We start from the raw sequence: 21,848 nt of genomic DNA, 5'->3' as shown, positions 1-21,848 counted from the left end.
ACTTTTGGGTGTCAGAGAACGTTCACAGCATGTCAAACGCTTCAAAACGTTTTGTAAAAACATTTTTATCTTTGGAAATTGTTTGTTGAACTTTAATGTCTAATTAAAAGGTATTGATTTCCCACGTTGTGAAAACAAAACTAAAGTTCAATTCTTGTGGCTTAGTGAAAATGAAAAAGTATAAACAACATCAATGAAAGTCATGTTTTCCAAATGCCATTATAGATCCAGACAAATGGGATTGCTAATTCTTTTCTTCTTCTAATCTTAAAAATGCAGTTGTCTGCAGGCAGGTTCTTAGTGTGAATTGGCAAATCAAAGAAAATGATGCATTCTTTAAAGGACTTGCGGCATATAAGTCTACTTTCAAAAATTTAAAAGCATTATAAAATTAGCTCATTACACTGACACATAATACTACTGCATTACTACATTATACCTAATCCGTGTCAAATTCGATGTGTTTATGATTTTTCTACACATTCGATATTTCTTCATAATACTTGATATTTATTTGTGTGATAAGGTATTTGATAAGTATTTCCATCAGAAATGTGGTAAATGTCGCTTTGAGGAAGGAAAAGGTGATAGAAACATAGGGTTGAAGACGATAAAGAGAACACGTGCAGGATAACAAAAAGTCAAACTGTGGTCCATGAGAACTAGATGTGATGGATAAACTTCTAATGGCCACGAATGCCAAAGGCTGGATAGAGTCAGAAAAATAGTTCTCGATGTTCACGTTGAAGACACAGACTAATTTTATTACGTTCATGGTTCATTCGTAGATCACAGTAGTCTAAATATAGTTACATGCGGGTTTGTGGACAGTCATCCGATGAAGGGACTGATATTTTAAGGGCTGACTCAGGAGGTTTGGCAAGTGCTCTTCTCAACACAGTAGCGAGGATATAGGGTATTTACTTAGAAGCAGAATTCAGAAATGTGCATAGAGTTCAGCACGAGGATGAGATTAAGTGAGGCTGTGATGGGTAGTAAGAGGTGGTCGTCAATGGTGTCTGATTAAGGGTTGAAGGACATAGGCCTTGGAGATTTCAGCAGGTAGAGTGGTTGGGTGGAGTTACCTATGGACCAAGAAATTGAGTATGACCATTCAGCGATGATGGAGACTGTCAGAGCTAGGATCAGGTACAAGAAGCCTGAAGGGAATATTAGGCTTAGCAGTTAGCTGTCAGAAGCTGCTCAGATGTTGAGGAAGTTCACAATGGAGGAGCGACTACGGTGGTGGGCAAATGTGAGTAAGTTGAACACATGGGAGAGTGCAGATGGTATTGAGGGAAACAGACAGACATGACAATTTACACGAGGTTCTAAAAATACACAAGCTAACATCAAAGTCAATGCGCCAACAGAGCACTTATACTCATCCTAGGGAAACTAAGGTGGGCGGTATGGGTGACCAATTGAAAAAATATAAAAGAGGAGAGATACATAAAAGGCTAGCGAGAATGGGATGAGGTTAGGAAGGACACAAATGTAGGAACAAGAAGCACCAGTAGACAAGGTAAAGGAAGCAGGGTCTGTGAAATGTGATTCCACAGGAACCTCCCGATTTTTAGCATTCAATGCAGTAGAATTTGGCATGTAGGCTTCCATGAGAGCCATCTGCTGCAAAAGCTTTAATAAAGACAGGCATAGTATAAGTGCACAATAGGAAAGGAAGGGAAGCTTAAGTGTTTCAAGTAGTTAAAAAAAATATTCAAAATTGAGATGCGATAGAGTTTGGAGAAAGAGAACTGGTTGGTTGTGGGCTCATTCAGAATGGAAACAGAGTCAACATTTTGCGTGCAAAGATTGAGGATATTTATATTTAGGTGTATGTAAAAAAAGGTGAGTGAGAGTTGAGAGACCAAGGCACTAAATGCCTTTATGAACAAAAGTGTAAAGGCATCAGAAAGGGCCCATGATGAGTGAGCGCATAAGTCAATGGAGGCTAGGTCTTCAGTCAAGGTGAGAAAAAAGACAGAAAGGGATGAGTAAGTGGGCAGAATGGTTGAACGTGAAAAGTAGAAGATAGAGCATGGTTGACCAATATTCTGAAACCTTTCTAAGTAGATTAATGAAAAGGTCTCACTGATGCTCAGATGAGGTATCCAGCAAGCATGAAAAAGTGAAGAAGGATAAATAACAAGAATGGGTAGCTGTGCAGAGAGGAGTGACTGAAAGCACAGGGCCTAGGCTGAGACAAAAGGTCATGTTGGAGTGTTTTAGGAAGATAGTTCCTCTGACCACGTACATTACACTACATTTCACTAATGGCTGATGAACCAAGCTGGTGTTTGGAATGTAGAAGCAAATCAAATTTAGAAGTGACAGAAGCAAGTGAAGACGATATTTAAGACACGGCCTAATCTGCCAAAGAAGGAAATTGGTTGGGAGTGTCTAGTGAAAAGGGAAACATACAGTGTGTACAAAATAATGTTGCAGAGGTTGTGTTACCCGTTGGATTGCAACTGAATCAGTAGGTGTAGCACAGGATAGCGAGGTTATATGTAACTGAGGGAATGTCACTGGACTTGACCCAGCATCTCAGCAAGGAAAAGCGAGAGGCTAAACAGAACATGGTTGACAGAGATGATAAGTCAAATAGGCAACATGGTGAACAAGAACCACTAGACACCAAGATCCATATTTATGATCTGGTTTGCGTTGCTCTTGCACCATACAATGTAGTACAAAAGCGACACAAACCTTAAGTCAGATTTTTCAAGCAATGTAAAGCCACTTTGCTTGGCTTTGAGTGGCACCAAAGATCTGGAGTAATGCAACACGGCACAAATTGCAGCGTCGAGTTAATCTCCCTGGGTAAACATGGCTTTGGCGCTGGGTGGGTATTCCCAAGCAACTCCTATCAATTTTACACATTCCCAGATTTACAATACCTTGCCAACCTGGGAATGCACTAAAACAATACGCCTCACCAGTTGAGGCGTAACGAGGAGAAATATCTTTATTTTTCCTCATTACTTTCTCTTTCTATGTGTGCTGCAGACTGCAGCTCACATGATAAGAGGAAAAAACCTCTCAGGATTGTTTTAGTGCCGGAAGGAGCACCTTCCTGCACAAAACCATCCTGCCTACAACACAGGCAACCTTGCACCACGAGGCAAGGGTGCCTGCGTTGTAGATAGGCTGTCAAAACAGCACCAGTGCAAGGGAAAAGAACTGGAATGCGTCGTATTGGATATATACAACACATTCCTGCCCCTTCCCTGTGACGCAGTGCAGTGCAGCAAGATGACTTGCTGCACTGCCCTGTGCCACAAAACTCATAAATATGCCCCGTAATTAATGCATGCACACTAGGAGAAGACTGCAAAGGTAAAGTAGCCCATTGGGATGTGTTTGATGGCAAAGCTCAGACCTACTTTCAGGGAATAGTACCCCGAATCGAGTTTATAGGTAGCAATCATAATGAGACAATGCACCTGAGGAGCTGTGATGCCATGCTAATGGCAGATTGTACACTGCACAAAGGCGAAATAAAACAAACTAAAATATGCCACACAATCAAATGTATGCTTGCACAGGGCAAATAAAAGCCATACTGACGACCAGATGAGTTACTGCAACATCAGTTCTACAGAGCACATGCACACAGAAGCTGTATATGTGGAATGAACTCCAGGAGCTGTGGAATTAACTCTGAACCAAAGATATGAGCAAGCTCGCCTCAAGGTAAAAACGAGGATAAAGCCTCAAACGCCTACATTCAGTTGAGCTTTTCAGAGAAAGCTACCTGGTAACATGGAGAAAAGAAAAAGCTCAGAACTGTGCACCAAAAAGCCCAGGGTACAATTTTCTATTAATATTTTTACAAAGGATTGCACTGGATAAATAACATTGTCTCACACTACTTTTCTGTCACAATACCTTGTGTACAAGAACTTTATCAGAGCGTACAGTATTATTTTATTTCCAGGTGTCTTTCCACCTACTTCTGCAACATCCCTCCTAAATCAAATACGTGTTTAGCGTGCCCAAGGCAGTGTGCCTTGTAACATTTGCTACATTATCCTCTTTACAGTGTGTAGGTTATTTAAGGATGTAGCCAAGAGCTTTCTGCAGGGGGCCTCCAAATCAAGGCATCTAATTGCAGAATGCTCTTCTTTTTTCTGACTCCTTAATGAAAGTTCTGTAGCATCAAATCCCCTCTAAACTTCTTGTCTCATCCTCTTTGCTCTGTGAAGAGTCTAAGAGACAAAAACTTGAAGATGGCTTTTAAAGCTCTGTATTCAATACAAATTTCAGACATGGAATTAAGTAAAACCATTAGGGATATATTCAAAGACAGTTGCACTCATAGGAAGAGAGTAGAACAAATGTAATTAAGAATTTAATAAACAGAGATTTAAGCTACACTAGCGAACAGATCCCTAGGGAGCCACGAATGAAAGGATGATGAATCATTCAAATCAGGATCACTTGTACACGCCGACTGAGACCAATGGCAAGACACTAGTACGGCTTATATCATGTCATCGAAATGTACTCTCATCAAGAGCTCCTGAAGAACGCACACTGCATCCTGTGTTGTGTAGTTCATAATAGAGCATGAGCTTCAGATCCAGCAGAGATACAGTTCTTGGCTAGCTACAAATTTCCACAGTAGTCAAGCTAACCCATATGGAGCCCGGTGTATTTTGGGTGCAGTATCACGGGTGGGGTGATGCCCTGACTGGTTATCACTGGCTCAGTATTCCTGTACCCAGATTTCCAAGGTGCGGGAACACCAGATTCACTGATCCTCTATCCGGTGAAATCGCCTGGGGTCCTAATTCTAGTGCAGTCTGGTGCTGACCTTCACCCGATCATCTCCTACAGCACAGAGGCTCCAATCAAACTCCTCCGCCCCCTTATGCAGTAATCCCTGCCTCCCGTCCTTTTCCTTCACATGCCCACTGTCATTTACCTCCTGATTGAAGCAGGTGGCGAATCAAAGTATTAATGCCACCCATGGAAAAAGGAATACTATGTGTTTTTTAAGGACTACTGTGTATTATTTGTACCAGCAATGTGTCTACATGGTTATTCTCCATTCTGTGGGGATACACTTGTAATTGAATAGTGGTGATGGGGAGTTCCGTCATCAAACCAATTCTTACAGTTGGAGAATTTGCACCCCGCGACAACTATGTAACTGGACCAATAGTAGTGCAAAACACATAACACGTCCACAAATTCTAATATCAGTACATGATCTATGCCCCTTCTTGTCCCGGATACAGTGAAATCATAGCCAAAAAATAGGATCTGAAAGTAACCCCAAGCAATTGGCTTGGCTTCTTCTTCCACTTCAACATCTATGAGCACTGAAGCTGGAAACTATCAATGTTTGTAGTATAAAAGCTTTTGCGAACTTTTTCTGCAGCCATTTACCTTAGCCACATTAAAATGAGTTATCTTTAAACCAAGAGCAAGCACAATATTCTCCAAGAACACCCTTATTCCTGCTATTAAATCCGCCTGCTCCAAACACCACTTGACTTTGCTTCTTTCCTTTCTCAGTTCTAAAAATAATTCAGTTTGTTTTTTAATTGGACAATGATTGACTTCAAAGTCCATGCCTCTCTGAAGCTTTGAAATGTGGATTTTCTTTGGAATATGTGAAATGGAGCGTATGTTCCCGACTGTACTTGTTGTCATTGAAAACATAGGCAGAGAGTTTAAGACACCATCCATAGAATAGGTCATTGAATATACGAGTGAGTGAAACACACTCGAAAAGTGTAATTTCATTGGGTATCATGGTATTTAAATGGCCAACATAATCAAAGCAAGGACCAGAAGATAGAGATTAAGACAAAGATATGTTTGACTGTTATCTCAAATGTACGGTAGTTAAATATTTGCCTGGTGTTGCAAAGCAAATAGTTTTATAGTGCAGGGGCTAAACGTGAAAATGTGCAACCAGAATCGCAAGAACTTTGGACTCAATGAGTAATCATAAGTAACGTGGGTCTGATTCAAGAAAGAGAACACAATGGAAGAGAATCCGTTTATCCACTATGAACAGTGGCCATTACGGCAAAGAAATTTAAAGTCAGTTATGTTGTCTGCAACACTCATTCAAATCAAATCACATCAAATAGCCTTTGTAAAGCGCATAACTGTCACCCCTAGGAGTATCTGGGTGCTGAGTCTCTGTCCAAGAGCCAGGTCTTGAGTCTTTTTCTGAAGTCTGCCATTGAGGGGGCTGTATGGAGCTGGACGGTAAGGCCTTTCCAGGTCTTGCCAGCAATTTAGGAGAAGGAGCAGTCCCCGCTGTGGCTGAATTGTGCTTCTTGAGGCCAGAGGTTGACCATCCAATGGGATTTGGATTATTAGAAGCTTTTCTTCTAGGGCAGAAGGACAATCTAAAGGGAGCAATTGTACTTAATCGTATCTGGTCAAGATGACCCAGCTAGGCAGTTAAATTATTAGCCTGGAATGGTGAACAACACTTACAACGCAACTTTTACATCGCAGAGCCTTTACAACACAACCATTACAACGCAAACTATTACAACGCATTGCTCTGGGGGGCGCTCTAGGATAGGGAATATGTTAATTTACTATCCAATAACCTTCCCTAGTGTCCACGGGGACTGGAGTTGGAATAGTAAATGAAACTATTCACTATCCAGCGCCCCAAAGCACTATGCGTTGTAATGGACTGCGTTGTAATACTTGCGTTGTAAAGGCATGCAATGTAAATGCATGCGTTGTAATGTCATACATCCGCCTGGAATGGATGAGGTGGAACAGATGCTGGAGGCAAATATTGAACAGGGGACCAAACAGACCTTCCATTTGGCACTATTCAGACAGAGGTGGCAAAATGTGTGAGGTGAGAGAGCTTGTGGCTAGGAGAATAAAAAGGTAAAACTAATAAAGTGCTATTCCCTAAATTCTGTTACAAGAAGGACAACTGAACAATATAGGCTGATCTGCCCTACCAAATGCTGAGAGCCCCTCTAAAGGGCTAATGCCACAGCATCCTTGGAATCCTGTATGTTCCTCAGAAAGATCTGCGAGAAAGCCGTAGGTAGTCTTGAGCAGAAGAGCAGATCTAGTAGTCATGCTCTTCTTTTCACTCAGTGTTGTTAGTGAAACACTCCTAAAGCAATACGATGGAAAGCTCTATCTTTGTAAATAAGACAATATAGCTTTAGTGCAATTGCCAGCTGTTTACACTGTTTACTGAGAGTAGAGCTCAGTAAGCTGAATGTTCATCACAGATAAATACAGGGTTCTGTTGGTCGTGCTTCAATCTCATTGTTTTTTTGTATACTTCAGTCTGATGCCCTAAGTGAGATGGGTCCCGTGCACACTGCGCCACGGGAACCAAGCTACACCGGGCTGATGAGCCCTAATAAGGGCAAAACCAGTGGCAAGTCACTTGTGGTCTGGTTAAGGGAGGACCAGGCCTGGCAGTTCCGGTTGAACTGTTCCCATTGGAGCAGATCAAGACTGATTTGCATATGTCTGGGTCCAAATGGAGGTGGCATGGTGTGCAAAATAATAGTGGACTGGGACGAGGGCCTGGCTGAGATTAATTCAGGCATTCCATCCATCACATTTTTATTTACTCAGGTCCTAGTGAGGCAAGCTCATTAATCCACGTTTAGTAAATTAAAAACTATAAACTGGATAATATCAGTGATTTAACGTAACATGAAGCTCTCACCCGCAGAATGTCTCAGGGGCACCCGAGACTACCATTTCTTATGAATATTCACAGGGCTTGGGCTAAATGGGGAACCTACTGAAGAGTGCCTGGTGCTTCAGGGACCTGTGTTACTCCCTGGTAACTTTAACATCTGTAATTTATGTGTTGAAGAAGAGCAGGAGAGTTATATTTACTTCTATATAAAAAGTAACATTTTAATATTTGTTTATGACTCTAGTTGATTGCAGCCATAACTTGCTGGCTAAGTCGGGCTCACACTAAGAGATGTGTAGTGTCCCTACCTTCATTTACTGTGAAGCTTCGATTTATGGTACCTAAATGCAAGTGACACTTTCTAAATGAGAGTATTCAAAGCACTGAACACAACTATGCACTTTACAATGCTGTACTCACAGTTACAAACGCAAATGCTACTAATATCATAAGAGCAAACAACATGGAATCCATTTAGGTAGTGCAGTCTTAGCTGACTGCCAGGATCCGGTGTCTTTCATGAATAATGACTGCAGAGCATGATGAATTGTTCTCTAAAATATGTTTGTGAAATAGCAGCTCTCGATGAAAAGAAAATCAATGTACATTAAAGCTACTGCACTGCCCCAGGTTATTGAACAGTAAGGTGCCTCTCACAAATGGTCAACTAATAATAGAAGGAGGAAATGGCAATGCCACATAGCCGACAAAAAGCAAACAAAAGAAGTCATTACTTATTGCAATGTTATATGGACTGGAAATTGAACTATTTGTTGATATGAATCTTGATGCAATAGTGATGTGTTTGCGAACACTTTATTCAGCTTCAAAGGTAGATATTTTAAATGTATCAGCATGTTATCACTGGGTATAATGAAGCCAGTGATTAACCTTCTATGGAGTTAGATATTGACTGTCTGCGTTGTGGCCTTTTCATGAAATTGTCATTATTGTGTAATTCTGTAGTGCTACAATGGACACAATTATTTTGAGGTTTTGAAATGAGTTGTGAGAGGGCTACACAATATACAAAAGTCAATATTTAAATATTTGCTTGTGTTTTGTACCATGTGGCCCTTATCTCTTTGTCTCCTTCTTCCATTCTAATAATATATATTACCTTTCCTCTCATTCCCATGCTCATATCAATTTCTTCCTCATAGGCCGCAGCTCTCTGCTCCACTGCCCATAGAAGCCCACATTCACAATACTCTCACCAACAATGGTGATGTTTTTCAGAGGTGTGCCTTTAAAAAAAATAGGACGCCCACCTGCCCTTTACTGTACTCTCACAAATTTTGCCCATCTACACTTCCCTTTGGTCTTTTTGAGAGACTTGGCGTGTGTGTAGTTTTGACCAATTATCATTTGTTTAATAAGTAAAGATGACTCTGGTGCAGTCACACTGGTGACTTGGCTAAAAGGGTCAATGTAATCGGCTGCCTATATTCTGCTCATGAAGGCTTGCATTTAAGTTATATATGCAACAATGCCAGACATAACTAGAAGGGAGCAGCAGCTCTAACTCCCCTTATCTAGAAGTAATGTCACTTTTTAAATGTAATCATAGACAACCGAAGCTTTTTGACAGAGCTCATGTCACCGCACACCTCGCCATATAACACACATACTCAGGGCTACAGAAAGGGCCTTGCGGCAAACCCATTGCAGGCGCTGGCTCTTTTCAGGTGTTGGCGCTATATACTGCCTGTCATATATTGGTAACATCCCATAGACATGAATGATCCTCTTTGTTCTTTGATCACTCCAGAATAGGGGCCCAATTTGGAGGTTACATGTGTTGTGAGATCCCTTTTATACACAAATGATGGGAAAGGGCAGAGAAATTTGAAGCCTAGTGTTCCCATCTTGCATGTCCCATGAACATAGAAATCTTCCAGTTGTGCTTATGATTTTGTGCCATTTACTACTCAATTTCAACATATAAGTAGCTGCAATTATATATTTATATATCATAATATATCATATCGGAATTGTATATATATTTATACATATAGATATACATGTAACACTTTTATGTAATTGAGCAAAAGTATTAATAAGGAAAACAGAATTCATGAATAAAATATTGTCAGACAGTATCAAAGAAGATAATGAATAACAATGTAGATGGAGCACAGCGAAAGAATAAAGGAATCAAAAACATTTGCTTGTGTAGTGCATCCTGTCTATTTTATTGTTAAGAATTCCATTCACTGTTGCCATAAGTGGCTCCTTTTCACTCCTGCAATGTAACGCTTTGCAACATGAAGAGGTCAGCCTTTACATTTTATTTTTAAGACAATGGAACAGGACATAGTTATGATGCCTGATGTAGACCCACTGCCTCAACATTTTAATGTTTATTTTCTGTCTTTTTCAATTTTAATTTGGCATGGTCGTATTGTCTTCTATTGCCTTAGAGCAGGCTCCACCGGCCATTAAAGGGCCGCTCCAGCATTAAAGACCCAAGATGAAGGCGAGGTCCTTTGATGGCCGGTAGAACCTGCTAGCTCTAAGGCTATTAGAACATTCCACCCCTAGAGGGAAGAATATTCTAATTTGTAAAACAAAGGCCTCAAGGAGGCTGAGAGGCTTGAAATCCCCTTGGGAATGTTGATGCTCAGGGCTTCTACCAGGCATTAAAAGCCCGGAGCACTTCATTGTCTTCAATGGAGCTCCACCATTCCAATGTTCTAAGTTTTCCAATAATGATAACACTTCCACTATGGCATAGACAATGGCATATGATACATTTCACATTATGGGACTAAGCTCTTCAGGGAGAAGGAACATGACCTGTGTATTGCTCAGCTCTGAGTTACAATGATAAATTAGTATCAGGCTGTCCCAGAGAATGCTGGCAAGCCTAGCACACTTTTATAAAGGCTCTATTATGCAATAACAGATTTTCTACACATTAACATGTCTCAGAATAATGACTGTGCTGAACTCAGAATAAGGAGCCATTGTTGTTTTAACTTGTATTTCTAGACCAGTTGAAGTGGCATTTACACTGTGGTTCTCTTGTCTTCCTTTCATAGGCATTTTCTGTTTAAACATGGATCTGGTACCTCACCAATCTTCAGTCCTGCCAGTCAGAACTACCCTCTAACCTCCAACACTGTTTACTCTCCACCTCCTAGGCCTCTTCCTAGAAGCACCTTCTCCAGACCTGCCTTCACTTTTAGCAAACCGTACAGGTGCTGCAACTGGAAATGCACTGCCTTGAGTGCCACTGCCATTACTGTCACCTTGGCACTGCTGCTCACCTATGTTATCGGTAAGATTACTCTTTCTTCCCCTCACTTCATCATCCCGTATTGTTCTCTTGTGTTATTGCACTAGTCCTTCCTCTATGCACTTCTTTATTTCTCTTGTTGTATTAGCTTTCATATAATTTTGTCATGAAATAACAAGCCAGAAATAGATATTATAGCCCTTCTGAGAGATTTGCAATAATATAAATTCTGACACTTCAGGAGAGATATGGTAAATCCAATATACACTAACATTACCACCAATGGAATTCCTGCCACCTTATTTCTTTTGTTAATTTTGCCGGTGGTTAATTCTACTGATGATGTACTTCATCCACCAGAAAACAGCAGATTTTTCATTATTGTTGCATCTCTAAGTAAGGCTTAGACAATTATTCCAGCTGTACCACTCATTTGACATGAAAGTAAGAACGTGTAGCAAACAAAGATTTTGTACATTTACCTAAAACAGAACACTAATTTTAGATATGCTTTAATTTTGACTTGCATTGTACTGAATTGAGATAATGTAATGAAAAGTATTCAATTGAAGTTGTACTATCGGTGCACTCAAATATATTGTGTGTAAGTAGTTTTAGTGTTGTTGATATAACATACATTTTAATATTGTAGTTTTAATAATTGCCATTGTGTCATAATTGTACCAACCAGGCAAGCATGTGTGATTTTATCTGTCTCAAGTATCTTTGGCAGCTCTCGGACTACACTACCTTTAATGCTGTGATGTATTTACTTGTATATTTCAAACTTTCAGAAATTTTTCATACACCTCTTCACAAAGCAGCATTACAAAGAACAAGCTGAATAATAGCAAGATTTAAAGATAAGCAGAAAAAATCAAATAAACAACACATTATTTAGGTATTGTGTGTAGCCACTAACATGCAATGACAGCACACAAAGTCACGGAAAGAAAAATACCGATGGAGGAGATAATGAATTAAATATAGAAAGAATTTACTTTTGGGAGTTTGAACATGATAGAATAGTATGCATTAGCAAAGAGCTGCCGACCTTGGGAATGTAAAACCAGCTTTGTGTGTCAAAGGAAGTACAATGTGACAAGACGTCAGGACGAGAGAGAGAAAGAGAGAGACCGCAACACTTGAGCATTGGCAGCAATAGCAATGCTTCACGTTGTGCTAGAAGAGACAAATAAACAATGATTGGCAAAGCCAATAGTTGTCATCTCAACAAACTGGTGAAATGGTTATTTATCCAACTAATTAGTGAAATGGTTATTTATTTTATATTTTATTTAACGCTTATGGCACAAAAGTAAAAATACAAATACATGTGTTGCAACCTACAGAACTACCCTATGCTTGCAAAGACAAACTTTCCATATAAAGAAAATTCACTGGTATAGCTATTTTACTAGTGATACCTTCAAATAACAAGCCTTTCAGCTGTTATCGGAGTTAAGTTGCTGTTTATGATGGAGACAGTAATACATCTAAACGTAACCAATCACTCAAATCTCAGGCAGCTACAATGTTACTTATCATAGACATCCTCAATGTTACAATGTTACTTAAACTCTTTATAACATTAGAAGAATATGGACACTAAATCAATCTTTAATTGGCTGCACCTGAAGTGCAGGCAAAATAAATAGCCAGAATTTAAAGTTCCTATATACAAAATAAATAAAAGAAACTAAGCACATTTTGAATGAGCTTTGTCAATGAAGAGAAAAGTCCTATTTTTAGGAAAATGTGAGCAATGTGCACAGGCTTTGTGCAGTCATTCAAAATGATGTGAGCCAATAGTTAAAATGGGCTGGCCCGATATGCTGTGCTCTATGCTGTGGTGTGCGGTAGCAAAATGTGAATGATAACTAAACAGACCAATGGTTGAAGCCGGTATACCATTTTATGTATACATTTTGTACGTATATTATGTATGAATCTTTTTTAAAAGGTCTGGTGAGACAGTTGAAGCTGACTCTTAGGCCAGGCCTAAAAAAACATCCCGGTTCGAACAAAAGGTAGAATTGAGGTTTCCCTCTGTCAGGAAAACGAGGGGTAAAAATATTTGAAACTTTACATTTTAAGGTTAGCATATTTGCAGACATCAAGACTGGGGGGCAGATTAACAAGCCCCTTGCGACATTTTTACGACACTGTTGTGTCACTTCTGTGAAGCAGTGGCGGGGTAAACAATGCACCACCATGCAACAGATTTACACTGAGACACATCTAGTGAGATGCGTCACGTTGTAAAGCCCTGCGCTACATTATACCTGCGTCAGGAATAATGTATGCAGGGTGGGCGTTCCATCGCAAGGAAGCCCCATAAAAGTGACGCAGTGAAATCTACATGATACATGATCACTTTTACATACCAGCAGCGTCAAAACCTTATGCCTGCTTCTAGCAGGTGGAAGGAGTGACGCAGCACTATGGGTAAGGGCCGCCCCTGAGCAGTGCTGGAGTTGGGTCGCGCTTGCGACATCACTCCAGCACTGCGTCACCTATACGCTGACAGATTATTCACACATCTGTCTCTCCTTGCGCCACTGTGCACTGCATTGTAAATGCGGTGCATCTATGGTGGTGCAAGGCGTTCCTAACGTCTCGCAAAATAACTGCCGCATCCCTGCTGATCTGCAGGGATGCGCCAATTATTGTAAATCTGCCCCTGAGTTTCCAAGTTTGCCCCAAACACATGCTTTACAGGGCAGTGTTCCCTCTTGCTGATAAATCATAATTCTGGGTGTTGGTGAAGGTTACAAGACTATGTCCTCGGAATAATGAAGGACAGAAAGTTCAGAAATAAATAACCATAAAAAGTGTAGGGTTGTAATTCAGTCTACATAGTGTTTTTCCCTACTGTTATTCTGTTTTTATCTCAGCCACTGGCACAGCCGCACATGCTTTGCTAAGATCATGTGCCTTTGTTTCACTGTCCTGTTCTCACTGAATATATGATGATACAACGAATTCCGTTGCAACGCATGCCTTTACCACGCATGCGTTACAACGGAATTTGTTTACCACGGATAAACTTATCCTCGAATAATTGCGTTGTGACGTCATACGTCGTTAAGAGAAAACGGCATTTTTTCCCGATTTCTCTTAAACGACGCTGACGCCGACGTGACATATGGTGAGTTGTTTTATTTGGGGGGGAGACCCCCCCAAGCCCCCCTTTTTTTATTTTTACCTTTACCACATATGCCTTTACTACAAACATCGTAGTAAAGGTATGCGTGGTAAAGGCATTAGTGGTAACCACGCATGCGTTGTACTGCATGCGTGGTTAAAGATTTCGGGGAAACGGCTTCGTTGTAAAGGCCGTTTCCCGTTCTCACTACACCATGACTGAACATGTCAGGGCCTTGGTGTAAAACTGGAGATGGCTACTATATAGCTCACTGTAAGGCAACAATAAAAGTCAAGTCACCCTGCCTGCTGCTTCTGTGTTAGTTATACCACCTTGTAACAGGATTATTTCCTCACAGTACTAAGTGAATGCCATGCTGCTTATGGGCATCCACTTACTTTTGTAGACCTTGATGCAGCACCCATATCTTAAGTGAATTAAATGAAAATTAGTTCTTAATTAAACTTCCTTGAATGGAGATGCTAGTTTTCATCAAAATTTGATTCTACATGTAATTTGGCTTGAAAGGGTGCAGATTTGAGTTGCATATTTCAGTTTAGATATTGTGTGAACTTTAGTGCCTCATCAAACTAACCTGAATTAAGGAGGGGTGTACATTTGTATTTGGCACGAGTCAAACCTAAGAAGAACCCACCTATGATCAAAACTTTCCAGATATTCAAAGGAAAAACACCCAGTAGCCAGTGGATTAAGGAGGTGTTGTCTGGACTAGGTGCATTGAAGATCACTAGTCAATTATTCGGACATCATTTAGCACTCTCAAGAAGGTGTTAACTTTGGATTCTCTATCTCATCTATTCTAGAGAAAGGGTCTGCAAAATGCGATGAAAAGCTTTGGAACTGCACTGGGTTGAACTGGCAAGTGGCTTGTAGTTTTGGATGACATGAAGAAGCTCCATAGACAAACAGCTACCTCATGCCATATTGGATATATATCTGTAAGAGGTTATTAGAGGTAAAGGGCCATTAGGCATTCTCCTTGAACAGGAATAATATGATACTGAAGTATAGGTAGGAGTTTAGAGTGTATGGAAAATTACTTAGAACCTATGAATTGTATGGTATTTCCCTTTTAAAAGCCCAGCTGTACTACCTTGAGAATCAGTACCATTGCTATCATATCTTCTGTGATCTTCGTCTACCAAAGATGGAACTTTTTATTTAGGGGCATAGCTTGGTCAGTAAGATTGGCGGGGTGGGCGGATTTTCCAACAATCACACTGGCATATAATATTAATATACATAATAATATAATGCCTTTAAAACAGGGTTCATGAGAGGGGCTAACAGGGAAGTGGGAAGGAAGACAAATAATGATTGGTACAGGTACGAACTGAGGAAAATCACAATATTTTGTAAAATACTAACATTTTTAAAGGCTTTTAGAACAGAGAGGGAGAGAGTGCATGTGTATTTTTGTTGGATATTCGATAAATAAAAGCACCCCCACTCCCCCAAGCGCCTTGAGACCCTCTGGGTGAGTAGTGCGCTATATAAATCTCTGAACTTGAACTTGTTTGTGTGTATTGAACAATCCCCTGTTAAATCCAACAGACACCGCACCATACCCGAATGAAAGCACCTGGACCCAATTATTTACCAGAAAATACATTTAGTAGGGGGGTGTAACACCCCAAAGAACCCCCCCTGAAGCTATGCCCCTGCTTTTATTGCAGGTGACATACAATTTCACTGCTGACCAATCAATCAGTACATTTGTGGAGCGTACAACTTACCCGTGAGGATCTCAAGGCACCGGGGGAGGGGTGTGTGCAGGGGTGCTGGTACTGCTCGAAAAGCCAGGTCTTGAGGAGTCTCCTGAAGGCCAGCAGGTCCTGGGTCTGAAGTACGCGGACGGGGAGGGTGTTCCAGGTTTTTGCAGCGAGGTGAGAGAACGATCTGCCGCCGACCGTCGCTCGACGGATGCGGGGGATAGTGGCCAGGGCGAGGTCAACGGAGCGAAACTGGCGGTTCGGGGTGTAGAAGGTGAGTCGTTTGTTGAGGTACGCTGGTCCGGTGTTGTGGAGTGCTTTGTGAGCGTGGGTGAGGACTTTGAAGGTGACCCTCTGTTGACGGGGAGCCAGTGCAGGTCTTTCAGGTGGGCTGTGATGTGGCTGACGTGGACATTTCAGACTGAGTAGCTATTACAAACCATGTACAGAATTGCACAGTGTGGTCACCCATGGAATATGTGCAGCATTTCTCAATAACAGACAAATAGAATACCATATTAAAAGGATTGAGACAGATATGGAATATTGGCCAGAAGCTCCTTCGACAAAACAGTTCACTCAATTTGCAATTCCCGGTTGGCCCAGAGGACTTTTTGTCCTCTGGGCCAACCTTTACACTGTCTGTTCTGGATTTAGAAAGGGATTATAACCAAGTCCTTTGTAATTGTTCTTTCAGATCATTTACGGACCTCTGTGAGGAGTTAAAACATTGCTTTAGCGAAGGGATAGACAATTGCTTAGCAGCTATTTCAAGCTCTTCCCTTCACTCTTATCTGAAAAACAGGGCAACAACAGAAACTGATATCTAGCCTCATCCTGATCGAGGTTCTCTTCTTCAAACCAGTGGCATATATTTTCGGACTAGATGGCAGTCCCACATTCAAAAGGTATTCCATTGATCACTAGTTGAGTCTCCTTCATTAGAAACCTTAGTTTGAATAATTAATCTTTATATAATTTGCTAAAGCTCAATTAAGAATAAACGGTCTCACTGTTCCTTAGAGCATGAATGAGGAGTTTCATGAATTGAAGCTAAGAGTGATGTACATTAGAGATTCTTTGAGAATGTAGGGTCCAAGGCTTGCTAGTAGATATTCAGTGGCTCACAAGGGCAGCGCCACTGAGATAGTTTATAGGTAATGCCTCTAAATGATCTCTTACAAGAGAGGGTTTTCTTATGTCAGGGTGTTACAACTTACACCTTACATGAATGTGACTTTACTAGTCAAGGAAAATAGTTTGTTAGCAAGGAGATAGATAGATAGATAGATAGATAGATAGATAGATAGATAGATAGATAGATAGATAGATAGATAGATAGATAGATAGATAGATAGATAGATAGATAGATAGATAGATAGATAGATAGATAGATAGATAGATAGATAGATAGATAGATAGATAGATAGATAGATAGATAGATAGATATGTGTAGGTGGTGAGTTCCTTCATGCGGAAGAAAGTGGTTTACAGTTCTTCGACAGTTTTCACACCAGGAGCTGTAGTAACTAACCCATCTCAGGTACAATAAAAGCCTCACATTTTTTGGACTTGTGATTTTATTTACACACTTTAAAAATTAAAAATAACCAGAAATAGATGTTGAATCCCTTGGTATTTGGGTTATGTCCTTAATTGTTGTACCATAAGCAGGCATGAGTACCTAGGACATGTCTACTCAAGAAAAATAAACAAATTCTACTTCCTTTAAGACATTTTCCAATTAACAAATATTGCTACTGGCCAAATATAACTAAGTCGTAGGTATATGTTTTACTATTTGAAGACAACAGAAGGCTAGTGATAAAACAGAAAACGATGAGGACTCCCCTGAAATGTAGGGGCTATCCTAAAGCCTAACTTAAGCTGGCCACTTCATGGATATCTAAAGACTTTACGCCACAGCAGTCCCACGTGGTGGTGGAGGCTTGCTGCACTGCAGGTGCTACTACAGTCTTTGCTACCCGCTTCCTTACGTATTCAGAGGAACCTCGAAAATGTTAGATATAATGGCAGGATAACTACATATCACATGACCATAACATAACTGTGAGAAAGAACATACTTTTGTTGTGGTCTCCCTTTGTTCCTGTTTGATTTTGCCAGCATTATATATGACATTATTTTTCAAGACGTTTGACATGATCTAAATTGGACTAGATCTTTTAGATGCCAGATGATGTCCAAGGCACCTGACGTTTTAAATATGTTGTTCACTCAAAAATGTCGAACCTATTTCGAAAGTAAAATTGTTTGGGTCACCTACTGTGACCATTTATATGAAGAGACTAATAAAAGTCGAACGCCGGTGACGGGCACTGCTCTGTCAGGCCGGAGAGGTGCCACATCGGTGCTGATATGTCGGCCCGACAGCCACAGCGTTCTGGGGCTCGTGGTCAGCCAAGCACCCCAGCATGAAGGCAATCCAGGCCATCCACTCAGCACCTATAAGGGCAATCAGCATGCTCATATGCACAGCTAACCACTTCCTCTGCGGGCTCAGGGCCGCTTCGCGTCTATCTTGATGTGGGCCACTCTGCATGCTCTGAGTTTCTCGGATATTGGAGGCAGCATATGGGCTCAAATTGCCTCCTGCCTCATCCTGCCAATGCTCCGCAGTTCTCCGCCAACAGCAACACACCAAGGTCTCACATTGCCGCTGGCACCAGCTGTAGGATCGAGTTGGATCGGTGGCGGCGACGGAGAAACAGAAAAACACATCTCAACTGTCCGCCATCTTGGCCCTATCATTGTTTTAAAGTTTCAAATTATCTGCCACGATTCAAAGCAACCTGTTAGCAATCTTGGGGCAAAACATCAATGATACTTTATGCACAAAACCTGCTCCAAGATGACTACTTTGTAAACATAGTACTGTGGAACCATCTTCAAATGCTAATGAATATAATGTATCACTGTTGTACTGATTGAAGTTGCCAAACATGGGAGATGTACTGGAGCTGTAAACAATAATTTACTATGTAATATAATGTAATGTGTATACTTGTAAAGCGTACTGTTGCCAGCGGCGTCCTGGCGCTGTATACAGCTGGGGAACCTGTCCTGGCATACCCTGTGGGATGGTCCCTGCTGGGAATCCCCAAGGTGGAGCCAGGTATCCCCGGCGTTGATGGGGCCGTTGTGGAGATTAGGCAAGCTAATGGCCAGAGTTGCCGAGTGGGACCCCTGGTTAGAGTAGGCACCGAGGGGAGAATTATCGAGTCCGCTGACCCAGGTCTGCGACCCTGCCGCGTCGGGAATCGAACTCTGGTCCCGGGCCGACTTCTGCTTCCGGGTCTGCTGCCTCTAACCAGTGAGCCACACCACTCCACTATACCATTCCTAGATAGCCACCAGGTATAGGCATAGTGGCCTTCATCACACTTAAAATGAAGATATAGGCCTGATTTGCTACATATCTCACGTCATGAATTTTGTGGGAGATATGCTTCTGGGTGTGGGTGATGACTTCCTTTTCTCAGAAGCATGCATCAAGTGAGCCCTATCCTACCTTGCTTAGTGTGATGTGTAACTGTTTAGGGAGAATTGAACAATAGGTCTTTAATACCTCTCTTCCTTTTTTGGTGGCTATAGGCATAGTGGTCACACAGGATGCAACACACTTCAGATGAAACTCGTGGCTAGTAGGACAAAAGAACTGTCCAGAGAATTGCAGGACACTAAAAAAAGTGAAAGTAAGAAATTAAGTGGGGGCCCAGAAAAGCATTACATGAAAAAACAAATAAAACATTGTCTACCATCCCACTGACGCACACTCATTATCAGGCAAGTGTGCATGTGTGACCAGGCAAAATACTGTTACTGAAAGGGCAACTGAGCCAATAGCTGAAATTTGCTAACCCAGTTCCCCATGCAGTATGCTGCCATGGGAAGAAGCATAATGTGAATGACACTGGAACAAAAAGAAGAGACTGACCCAAGGACTATGTAGGTGTTTTTGTACGGTATCAGTTTTTTTTTATCACAAGGACTGTGGCATATAACTGCACCTTCAAAAAGTGTCTAGCAAGGATTATCACAGTAAAAATCTCCGACTACCAGGGTTTGTCAATGTATGACACCAACACTAAAGCCCATTCTTTGCATTGTAATCTGGTAGATTCCATGTAAAACAAAGGTGTGTTTACATGAATTGACATAGTGTAAAATCCTTCCACTCTTAATGTAAACATTTGATTTTTACAATGAATAATGCAAGCCACTGCATTTGTTGCGCATTGTCATAATAACAAGAATAGCCCTACAGTCTCTGATATAACCTGTCATTCCTATAGCCTGGCTTGTCACGAGAACCTGCTCAGGCCTACTGGGTTTGGCATTAGATTTCACATTGGGTGACTAGCAGTATGTGTCCTTAAAATGACAAATGCATTCAAACTTACAATTGATTAAACAATGTACAGCCCTTCCTAATTTTACATAATGAGGATTATCAGAATGCAAACCTTCTATCCAAAAGGTTTCTCACAGGCGTCAACCTACACCAAAACTCTTGCCTACAATGATAATCTGAAAGTTCCTGTAATAGAATACTTTCCTGCAAGCTATGACCCTGTGTAATGTCAATCTACTAATAAATCCTATTGGCTTTAACATAGGCGTTTCACAGTAAATAAGTCTGGCGTACTGTCTTTGCTGCAACTTTCATAATAAACAGATCAGGCCTGAAGCCTTAACCAATGGCTATTAAGCATGTCCTTTCCCACAAGGCAAATCTGACAATACAAGCACTGTTTTTTAGCAGAACCCCACTTCTGCCCAAAGAAAATATATACTCAAGACAATCAACTTTTGGGCAGAGCCAAAGCCCCTCTCTCAGTGGTCATAAACATTTTGATTGTCAAAACAATATGCAACGCTACCTAAAACAACACATCAAGTATTCTCAGAGTGCAAATCTTTTACCCAAAAGGTTTGTCACAGAGTGTAATCAATACCCAAAAAATTACCTTCTATGGTAATCTGTGAGACTTTCTGTAACAAATTATCCCTTCACTATTTATAACACAGTGTAATTCCAATCGAACTGACAAAGGTCTATTGGCTTCAATCATATGCTCTTCATGGTAAATACGTCATGCCTTCTGCTTTAGATGTAACTTTTCTTTATAAACAAACCAGGCCTATCGCCATGATCAATGTCTTGTCACTCAAACCAATTCAGTCTTGCTAAGTTATGAATAAGCTTTCCTCCAAGGCAAAAAGTGCAAGCACCCTTTTTCAGTGGAAGCACACAGGACTTTCCCAATCAAAAACTATGCTGAAGACAATCAACCTTTAGGTAGAGGCATATCTGCCCTCTCAGCATTGTTTCTTAAAGCTCTCTTTCTACTAATCACATAAGGCCTTGTGAAAGCAGTGCTAACAGGCCCTCCCTAAAAACAGTAGGTGGAAATATACTGTTCACGAAAATAGGGATTCCAGAACTGTTGGCCAAGGGCTTTTAATTGTCTTTTGAAATAAAGTTGGGTTGTCCTAACAAGAACTCTCAGTGAAACATTGCAGAACTGACAGCCAGGAAGAGGGAGGCTTGAAGATGAGAGTACATAATTTGAAAACATCCGTTTCAGCATATATTGCATTATGAAATGAAAAGCTTTCCAGCGCGCTAATAGGGCTCTTTAAACTGGTCCTGGCTCTTTTATTTTCTGTGTTTTGGCACGGTTCCTAAAACCTCATCACATGCATTCAGCTCTTCAACTGCCATGTCTTGAGTCCCCATGGCTGTGACTAAATGATGTCCCAGCAAGCTGCTGCGGGTTGATAAAGGTTTTATTCTGAATAAAACAAAAACATGTCTAAAGTCTTAAATAGGTGGTAAACCCATCAATCAAACAATACACAGGCTCTCTGACAAAGGGCTTAAATCCTATACCAAACACATGGTAAGCCCTGTGCATGCATTTATTTTAAAATGGGATATAATGAGAAATGTTGCATCTGCTTTCATGGAGGCAAAGGGAGGCTGGGCAGAATTGTTTGTGAGAAAGGAAATTTAGGATCTGTGAGTCCTTTTCA

The 21,848-nt window shown here is 40.9% G+C and overlaps 1 protein-coding gene across 1 annotated transcript in view; it reads left to right on the top strand.

Moving 5' to 3' along the window:
- The window catches only part of TENM1 (teneurin transmembrane protein 1), a 1,826,288-nt gene that overhangs the window by 825,311 nt on the left and 979,129 nt on the right, over positions 1-21,848 (top strand). Inside the window, exon 7 of the mRNA XM_078688755.1 lies at positions 10,711-10,949. Within this exon, the coding sequence (XP_078544881.1) occupies positions 10,711-10,949 (239 nt within the window). The remainder of the gene's footprint in view (positions 1-10,710; positions 10,950-21,848) is intronic.

This window comes from Lissotriton helveticus, chromosome 4_1, assembly GCF_964261635.1.
Source record: "Lissotriton helveticus chromosome 4_1, aLisHel1.1, whole genome shotgun sequence".
Lineage (NCBI taxonomy): Eukaryota > Metazoa > Chordata > Amphibia > Caudata > Salamandridae > Lissotriton > Lissotriton helveticus.
The sequence above is the reverse complement of the archived record's forward strand: the minus strand, read 5'-3'. Positions and strand labels throughout refer to the sequence as shown.